The sequence below is a fragment of the Megalops cyprinoides genome, chromosome 10, assembly GCF_013368585.1.
Source record: "Megalops cyprinoides isolate fMegCyp1 chromosome 10, fMegCyp1.pri, whole genome shotgun sequence".
NCBI lineage: Eukaryota > Metazoa > Chordata > Actinopteri > Elopiformes > Megalopidae > Megalops > Megalops cyprinoides.
This window is the reverse complement of record NC_050592.1, coordinates 4293370-4303435: the sequence shown is the minus strand read 5'-3', so window position 1 is coordinate 4303435 and position 10066 is coordinate 4293370. Positions and strand designations below refer to the sequence as shown.

At 46.2% G+C, this 10066-nt stretch overlaps 1 protein-coding gene across 1 annotated transcript; it reads left to right on the top strand.

Annotated features, from left to right (window-relative positions):
- The first annotated feature begins 1281 nt into the window (after positions 1–1281).
- On the top strand, positions 1282–4886 carry paqr7b (progestin and adipoQ receptor family member VII, b). The gene is made up of 2 exons (XM_036538879.1): positions 1282–1462; positions 2600–4886. The coding sequence occupies exon 2, from the start codon at positions 2650–2652 to the stop codon at positions 3706–3708; it is 1059 nt and encodes a 352-aa protein (XP_036394772.1). The 5' UTR covers positions 1282–1462; positions 2600–2649; the 3' UTR covers positions 3709–4886.
- The last annotated feature ends 5180 nt before the right edge of the window (positions 4887–10066 follow it).

The following is a 10066-nucleotide window of genomic DNA, read 5'->3' as shown; positions in this document are numbered from 1 at the left end:
CGTCTCTTTGCATTGGCACATTTGTCGTCAGAAAACGCTTCCCACGGGAGAGTTCCATTAACAATCACATGGTTTCACAAAATGTTCATTATTCAACTACTGGCATACCCTCTGCCACCTGAGGTTTATCCTGAAGGTAGCATATGATTAGACACCTCAGCATTGTATAGATTTCGTAATGTGCTGTGTGGTAGGAACATTCTGAGAGGGAGGCAAAAATAACGCCACAGCGCTTTTCTCTCTTGGGAGTGTCATGAATATTTCAGGATGCATTCACTGGGTTTGAATAAACAATGACGTTCTTTCATGGCTGTCGACGATCACACTGTTTTTTCCCCACAAAGACACATTATTGCTGTTACCAGTGAGGTGGGAAGAAAAGACTCAATCCAGCCTTACTGAAGTACTCAGAATATAACATTTGTGACCGGATAAAATCAGACTAACTCTTAAACTAATGACAATACATTAGAGTAAGGCGACGCACAATAGAAATAATAGGCGATTCTGTCAGTGGAACGACTTCCATATCTACACCTCAAGATTGCCTGGAGACCACACTTTTTTCAGAATTATTTTCTGTCATCATTACTCTCGAAGACTGCAAAATACAACATTGATTAACGTAAATCATACTTGCAGACTTCCCAGTTACTAATATTTACAAGTAGAATTAAAAACGATGAAACCCAACGCGATACAATCAATTCGCTGTGAAGTGCCCGCACCCGCACCCGCACAAACGCACAGGGTCAAGCTCTCTGTCCAGACATATTTTTGGCATCTGAACAAGGACAACAAAAAACCGAATCCCCAGTATCGGACCCAGTCATCAGAGGGTATACTTCAGAGATCAAGGAAGGTATGCAGTGCTTACGCTGTTCTGACTACATGCGGAACTTATTGCCCCACTCCTGACAGCTACCGTCTGCTGGGCTAGCTGTTCATTTATCCACATCATTCTGACGGAGTTATCATTGTGTGTTATCCGTCATAACCATTATCCACATTAAACGCAGATGCACTTTACTCGTGCCCTTGTTTTCCACCCCGGCGTTTACAGGCAGTGCAGTATAATTGCTGATGCAGGCTGCGCGTATGAGAATTTTTTTTCTGAATACACAGCGCATTTTATTCCTATCGCCCTACCCAGCCCAATCCCTCCCCTTTGGGTTCGCCCGGCTCATACTATTGGTCAGAATTCTTCCGAACTGACCGGGACCTCCAAATGTCTGAAGGCTGATTGGTTAAAACACCTGCTACTCAGACGTTAGTGGTTTGCCGAAGGGGGCACAGCCCGTTTCCCCATCTATGTCCTGCACGAACCGTCAGACACTTTAGCGAAGGAATTTATTGTTTTCTCCTTCCCCCCCATAAAATGCAAGTTACATGTGTACACATTCTGGAGAAAGAAGTCTGATACGCGATCGGTTTGCAGCGTCGCAGCGGGTCAACCCGTCAGGTAAGATACGAGCTGTGTGGTTATCTGCTGTTTAATGTAACGTAGCTAGCAAGCCAGCTACGGCCGCGAAAAACCCCGTTAGCTGGGATGCTAAAGCGATTCAAGACGATTATTATTTGCAATAATTCAGAAGGCGAATGCATTTTTAATTCCTCCGCAAACCGCGGATTCGCTCATCTCTCGGTTTTGTGGAATTGTACGAAAATTATGTAAATTGTTGAGTATCGGAGGAAATGCGTGCATATTAATTAACTAAGGGCGAGATCCTTTATCACATTTGTAAGCATATGTGTTGTTGCTGAGGTACAACTGTGCATCTATTTCAAAGAAGGAAAAAAACGCCCATTAACCCTATGGAAAAAGCTATCGATTTTTTCCCCTATAATTTTACACACGTACATCCATGTGGTGTTGGAGCAGGATTGCCTGCCGGATGCGTGCACTGAGCTTTAAATTATTACAGAGATTTCACGTGCCCACCGTGAGCTATGGGATTCATCCATTCACTCGTTAACGTTCTATTAATATTTTATCGACTGCACTCGCTGGTGAAGACGTGAAATCGAGGACTCGGAAGTTGGTTGGTCGCTCATGTGTTATGCAACCGGTTTCCATTCATTGTTCTGCGCTGTATGTTCACCCATCTCAGTGTGGGGCTGGCCCATCGTAGCAGAAAAACCCTGACAAGCCGCTAGGGAGTTCATTCATTCATTCACCCATGCGCGTTTGAGATGGATTTGCGCTCACAAAAGTGCGCCTTTGAACACCCACACATAGGCAACAGTGATCCAAGATTATTAATCGTAAAAAAAAACATATAGTGTGTGTTTTCTGAATTGTTCCCGTTAAAAGCCAGATGGAAGCAAACACCACAGACAACAACACAGAAGCAGAACCTCATCAGATAATGCCATTTGATTGCCCACAAAGGATTTATTGTAAGCTGGACAGAGGAAAGGTTTAAAAACATCTACTGTATATTGCAATGTTACATAATGGATTATGTAGTCATATGGATTATGTATTTGGAGATTCTTGACCGGTGGATATGTTGTATGGCACACCCTCCTATTCCTAGCAGTAGAAGGCATTGCATTACGCCTGACCGCAGTTTCTCACTCTGGTCTGCTCCTACAGATCCCACAGTGCACTGAGCCCCCCTACCCCTCCTCCTTCTCCTGTTTACCATGGCGACGGTGGTGATGGAGCAGATCGGCCGGCTGTTCATCAACGCGCAGCAGCTCCGGCAGATTCCGCGGCTGCTGGAGTCGGCCTTTCCCACGCTGCCCTGCACGGTGAAGGCGGCCGACGTTCCCTGGGTGTTCCGTGAGCCGCACATCCTGGCCGGCTACCGGCCGCCCGACCAGAGCTGGCGCTACTACTGCCTAACGCTCTTCCAGCGGCACAATGAGGCTGTCAACGTCTGGACCCACCTGGTGGCCGCCCTGGTCATCCTGGTGAAGTTCCGGCAGGTGGCGGAGACGGTGGACTTCCTGCGTGACCCCCACGCCCAGCCCCTCTTCATCGTCCTCCTCTCCGCCTTCACCTACCTGGCCTGCAGCTCGCTGGCCCACCTGCTGTCGGCCAAGTCCGAGCTCTCCCACTACACCTTCTTCTTCCTGGACTACGTGGGCGTGGCCGTCTACCAGTACGGCAGCGCCCTGGCGCACTTCTACTACGCCATCGAGGAGGAGTGGCACGTCCGGGTGCGCGGTGTCTTCCTGCCCGCCGCCGCCTTCCTGGCATGGCTCTCCTGCGCCGGCTGCTGCTACGGCAAGTACGTCAGCCAGCGGCTGCCCAAGTTCGTCCACAAGCTGTTCCAGGTCGTGCCGTCGGGCCTGGCCTACTGCCTGGACATCAGCCCTGTGCTGCACCGCATCGGGGCCTGCTCCCAGACGGGCTGCACCGACCCGGCGGTGGCCTACCACCGCTACCAGGTGCTCTTCTTCCTGGTGAGCGCCTACTTCTTCGCCTGCCCGCACCCCGAGAGCTGGTTCCCTGGCCGCTGCGACTTCCTCGGCCAGGGTCACCAGATCTTCCACGTCTTCCTGGTGCTGTGCACTCTGGTGCAGATCGAGGCCGTGCGGCTGGACTACGGCTCCCGCCGCGCCCTGTACGAGCGTCTCCACGGCGACCTGGCCCACGACTCGGTGGCCCTCTTCGTCTTCACTGCCTGCTGCAGCGCTCTCACGGCCTTCTACATGCGCAAGCGGGTGCGAGCCCTCCTCAAGGACAAGGAGGAATAGGGAGGAGGAGGAGGAGGAGGAAGAAGAGGAGGAAGAGGAGGGAGTGTGCTTGTGTGCGGAGGACAATCTCACACACCACAGAGAGGCAAGAGTTAACAAAAGGAGAAGAAATGCTCAATCAGTTAAAAAAAAAAAAAAACAACACCACAACAACACTATGATATTTCCAACTCCTCTTTTTATTATTAGTTTATTTGTGGTCTGCTAAAAAATAAAGCAACCATTGTTTGACCAGGCCATTGAAAAACAGAACATACTCCGTAGGGTTGACTGTATTTGTGAATTGTGCGTACTGTGACTTTTCCCTCAGTGCAGGGCTGGCTTCTCCCTGTAACTCCACTGGAACTGGCATCCGCTCTGCCTCTTGCAGACAAAGCATTGAACACTGAACAGCGAAGGAAAAAAAAACAAAACAAAAGAGTGTCTGTGTCCTGTAAAATGCACATAAACTCTTAACAGAGGCAGTGTTTTTGCTTGTTACTAAGCAACATTACGAACACTGGTGTCCATCTCTTACTCACAGATGGATTGGTTAAATGAGTGGTTTCCCCCAAAGTAATGGCAGTACCTGCTTTTTACCACTAGATGGCACAAAGGTGCTTAGGGAGGGCATGTTTGAAAGTAGCTGCAACCCCAGAATGGTGCCTGTTTTCTCTCATGATGGCTTTTTAGGGAGACTAATAGCAGGATAAAGATGAGGTTTGGGTTGGTCTCTTCACTGCGGTGCAGTTTTTCTCTATACTTATGTTCAAGGTCAACACACTTCAAGCTAGAAAACTACTGTCATTGTGAAAGCAGGTAAAACCAGGGATGCGTGCTTCAAGGCCACCAGATGCCTGTAGGTTTTGTAGCGATCAGACTGATCACCAGTGATGTAAAGGTAGAAGGACAGGTGACTTTCCCTTTGGTCCCCTTTCCTTTGCATCTAACAAACAAATGAAACCTGAGGTAGAAACCTCAGCGACTGGAACTGTGTCTTCTCAGTGTGCATGGTATTTTTGGCTAAACCTCGGCTTTGTTTTTCGGTCTTCATGACCAAATTTGTTTAATAATTCCTGTGTCATGATCTTATTTATCAATATAATGATGTTATGTGATGGCTTATTGCCAAAAAGACCAAACTGCCATGAAAAAAAATCTCATCTTCATGAATTACCCTAACCACAATTTTTTAGAGAGTAGTGCCAGTCAGTTGTTCTTGTCTTATAAATACATTTCTAAATTACAACTGCATATGTATTTTTAAAAACAAGATAGACCTGCTTTAATAGTATTCGTCATGAGACATTTCATTATTGAAAATGAAAGAATCTGCAAAATAGATCCTGGCAACATGACGTGGTTGTCAGACAAAATCAGGTTTGGTGTTGTGATCATTGTCACATCACTTGGCGCAGACTGTGGTCTTTAAATGGTTAACCCACAGTCCCCAAACAAAGCCTTTGTTTCAAGTCCCTGTCTGTCTGACACTCATCAAGGTCGAGGTGAATCTCTCCCCCGCAACCAGAGCTGCGTGAAGTGTGACATTTACGTTCTTCCAAAACTGGCGTGATAACAGTCCCCTGTCTGAGCCCACGCCTAGTCGTGGAGGTCAGGGCAGCGGCGGAGACGATTCAGTCACGGATGGTGTGCGGTTTTCTCGGCCCTCTGCTGTGGGATAGGCGGTCTCCGTGTCAGGTCTGTCGCCAGAGGGAGTACAGAAGAAAAACCATCCGTTGTCAGAATCCATGTTCAGCCCCCAGAACCTACTCATCAACCAGCACTAGTCTACAGCCTTAAATGTCTGAGCATGCGAAAAAAAACAAAAAACAAAAACAGGCCAAATGTTGCAATGCTTTGTACCTTCTGTGTACTGATGTCTTAAACCACCGGGTAGTACATTTTAGGTCCATAAAGATCCGCTTGCCTCAGCAGCAGAGCCTTAGGACTGAATTATGTAAAGGGAGAAGAGCATCAGTCATATTCTGTGAGAGACTGAGGAGGCAGTATGGCTTTGTAGATTGAAAAGGACAGGCGGTGGCACCTTCCTGTTTGATTCGATAGAACTTGGGTGACAGATGCGCTTTTGCTTAAGGCTGCAGTGACTGGAATATGTGCCCTGGATTACTATGATGTCTCTTTGCTGTCGTGACGAGGTCTCTTTTGTACCCCAAAGGGCTTGAAGTTTGGCTTTGCCTTTCCACATTCCATGATGTAAATGCCTTTGTATTTTTTTTTTTAAACTGGTGTTTTGTAGCTGTTGCACTTTACTGGAAAAATGTTCATGTCACGTGTGAGATGTGGGCGTGTGTGTGTGTGTGTGTGTGTGTGTGTGTGTGTGCGCCTGACTGAAGATGAGGTCATTGTGACGAGACAGTATTCTCGTGTCATTCAAGGCCCCGCGCTGTCCTTTGCCAACATGGCGGTTATTTAAAAAGAGCTCCTACTGCGTGCCATCATTACTCAAAGCCTTTAGCCTGTCACAGACCTGCTGTGTGGCCCTGCATACCAAGCAGTCACCAGGGGGAGCGTGGTGGCACTGAATATTCTCTCTCTTAAGGATCCCGTTTTCTCTCCCCGGTAACAAATGATTCGCTACCCTCAGATTCAGAGAATACAGTGCCTGTCTGCATGGTCTGGCCCATGTCCCTGCAGACACGGCTTCTGCGGTTTTGTTTTACCCCAGAACTGATCTAGAGTCCGTCTGCCCTGCTCCAATTCTAAAACCAGCAAATGGGTTTATTAAGAAAAAATCTGATTCAGAGTCAGTGCTTAGACAGAATCCGTCTGTAACACAGGGTTGTATTGGTCCGATGAGGTCAAAGGAAAATGGTCGGACAAAGAGAGATGGTGTCGCAGACAGATGATGTCACGGAGTGATGAGGTCATTTAGTCAGGATGTCCGAGAGATAAGGGGTGTATTCTAAACTGCTCCCTAAAGTGAAACGGCAGCCATTTGGGATGCAGATATAACCCTCAGCACTCGGGCCCACAGTCCACCTCACCATGGGCCTTGTAGGAAATTTTGTGTAACTGTGGATGCCTTTCTTTATTATGTTCCAAAAATATTTAATTTTCAAGTCACGACTAACAGCAGAAGCAACTGACTTTTAAACCAGCTGCTGTGGTTTTGTATTTGTATTTTACTGTACTTCCTTGAAAATGAAATGTGATAAATTAGTATTACACACAAGTATAAGTGAGTAACCTATTTAAGCAAAACTTTCTGATGGTGACAGGATCTTACATGTTACATTTGGAGTGTGCTGCCATCACCTCTCTTTTTCTGTTTTTTTTTTAATATTTATGTCATGCTTTCTCTGTATGTATCTAAAAGAAATGCTTGTTTTCAGCTGTTATACGGGTACAGATTGTATTTTACTGTGTAGGAATGTGGACTGACGCTTCTGAAGTGTGTTTCTAACCTCTTCCTGGCCTCACCAGTGAGCCCTCTGTGACTCTGTGCTAATATGACTTCTTTGGTTATGGAACAAGGAGGGGTCTGGAATGCAGCTGAGGTTACAGAGCAAGTGACAAAGTGATGAGGGCAGAGAGAGAGAGAGAGAGAGAGAGAAGGGGGAGGGAGAGAGAAGGGGGAGGGAGAGATTTGTGCACATGGGGTCATGAGATGAGGAGGAAGACAAGGTCATGGAGAGGGAAGCCCAAGAGATATGAGGTCACATTCCGGAGGGCCTGGAGAAATGAGGTCACAGACTCAGGATAACCTGGAGAAATGAAGTCACAGATTCTGGAGAAACCTGGAGAAAGTGCGGTCTCAGATTCAGGGGAACGCGGAGAAATTAGGTCTCAGGTTCAGGAAAATTTGGAGAGGTGAGGTCATAGTTTCTGGAGGACCTGAAGAAATGAGGTCACAGATTCAGGAGAAATTGGAGAAATAAGGTCGTAGATATATGAGAACCTGGAAAAATGAGGTCACAGATTCAGGAGAACCTGAAGAGATGAGGTCATAGATTCATGAGAACCTGGACAAATGAGAGAGAGGAACCCAGAGAAATGAGTTCACAGATTTAGGAGAACTTAGAGGAGAGAGTCAACAGACAGTAGAGAACCTGAAGAGATTAAGGAGGACATAGTGAGTAAAGGTCACAGTGAGAGGGGGATGATGGCCAGTTCCAGGGAAACTGAGATGCTCTGAGGGTGAGAATCGTGACTGATGTCTTGAGCGGCACCTACACTACCTGGGACTTAAATCTGAGGCTGAATCTCTGACACTGGTGTTCTCTGTTCTACAGTCACACTGGAGGAGACCAGGACTTCTGATGCCTACAAAAGAATTACATTACAAACAAGTGTAAAAAAAATGACTATTAATGTACTGTGGTATTCAAGCAAATAAAAGAATAAGGTTAACTGTCTCGAGTCTGAATGACAGAGCACAGAGGTAAGACTATTGTCTCACACAGTGCGACGTTGTGTCCTTTATGACATCAGCAGTGCACGCATCTTGAGTTCATAGCACACATTTCCACACCTGATAAAGGTTGGAATTTGCATAGGCTACCAAAAGAGTGAGGAGTCAGCTGTGTGTTCTACAGTGAGAGACATGAAAAAGGTTTCCAGCATTGGACTGTGGAGGTCACATGCCTGTTGAGTAGACTCATTTGCATTGCACCCTGCTCAGCATCCTGTCAGCATGTCACATGGGAAGAGTATACAGTACAATAATGTTACCATTATGAATTTCCACCATATTATGACAATTATTGCCACATCTTGCAGATTTCTAGCAAATGAACACCTTTAGTGAAAAAAAAAACGCTTCCTGCTGAAAAATAGATGAGAATATTCGTGCCAAAAAAGATCATTGGCATCACATGTTAATTTTAGCCCATAAAGTTATTTGCAGGTGTATTGAAGAAATGGTACTGAATAATTGACTTCAGGATCTTTTTTGTATTCTGCTTTTTCCAAAATAAGACTTTTATTAATATTGCTAAATGACTACAGTGTCAGTCTTTCTATCTGTGTCAGAGCAGAGTAGGATAGTGAGACCAAAATGTTGCAAGAAGCAACGTGTGCATTTTCTGTGTTACATGGCTGATTAATGACAACACAATACAATTATCAACAAAGTGCATACAATGTCTGTTTAAATGTGAAATCATGTGAAAATGCTAATTCATCTCAACAATCTGAGCTGTCAGCATAAGGCACCATTAAAAGAATAACTTGGTAACATTTTGCATGCATTTCACAAACCCAGGCACGGGTTCAGTTAAAAAAGAAAAAAAGAGGGTGCACCCCACAGAGTCACTGCTTTGCCTCTCTGTTTTTATTAAGGTATGAAGTGGTACGCATTACCTCATTCCTCTGCAGGTGTTGCAACGTTAAATAACCACTAGAGGGCAGCCTTGTCAAAGAAACGGCAAACCCAACCTGGGGGGCGGCGCACGCGCAACTCTCATGGCCGATTCTGCTCAACTATCCAGATCACGGACAGGCTTTTGAAAAAGGAAGGTTAAAAATGGGAGGCGCTCTTAATTCTCAAAGTGTCAATCTCTCACTGTAATTCAGTGCTTGAGCGAAATGAGATTCAAAGCACAGGTGATGGAGGCTACACTTCAAACATGCACAAGTGCGACTTTTACAAGTGAGAGGGTTACCTCCTGCAGATGAGCTAAATACATAGACTCCCCTGTCTTCCAGCAGCTGTCTGTATAGAAATTGTGCATCATGCTGTGACAGTAACTTATGAAAATGCTTTCATAAGAAACCAAAGCTCCTGCAGGAACTCAGTCTCACCTTTTAAAATGGGCTGATCCAAGGACATCCTTAGGAACATTTTCTTAAGGTTCAGGGCCTAATTAATATATATATATTCCAGTTTGTACTCATACCAGCTCAACCAATAATTTACATGGTCCCTAAAAACACCAGCTGAAGACTTTTACTTCAGGACCTACGTAAGAGAAGAGATATATTCAAGTCCCGTTTATCAGCTGCTTAAGCTGAGACCCACAGGAGCCTACTTTGCACATGCAAATTTCATGAGATAATGTAACTGTTCGACATGTAAGGGTGCGTACTGGGCAGTATCTGCCACCGGTGTGGAAGAGACAGGTCGTGAAGGGTGCAGTGCCTATGTGTGCCACACAGGGGCAGTGCTGGGACACCAACCCACAGGGCCATTTAGCACACACCTCAGACCAGTGTGCTACGGAATCCTGTTTATCACCGTGCCAACCACAAGCTGAGATGCCGGGCAAATCTCCCTCATCAGTATTTGACAGCAATCCCGCCCCATCCCCTCCCTCACGCCACCTGCCCCCTCCCTGCTCGAGATCCCTCACTCTCGACTCTCAAGGGATTCAAGTCTGATCACCTGAAAACCGCTCACTGACATTTGCCTCTCTCTCTC

Coding starts and splice junctions, on each gene's coding strand:
- paqr7b (XM_036538879.1), top strand. CDS start 2,650: ATGGCGACGGTGGTGATGGAGCAGATCGGCCGGCTGTTCATCAACGCG.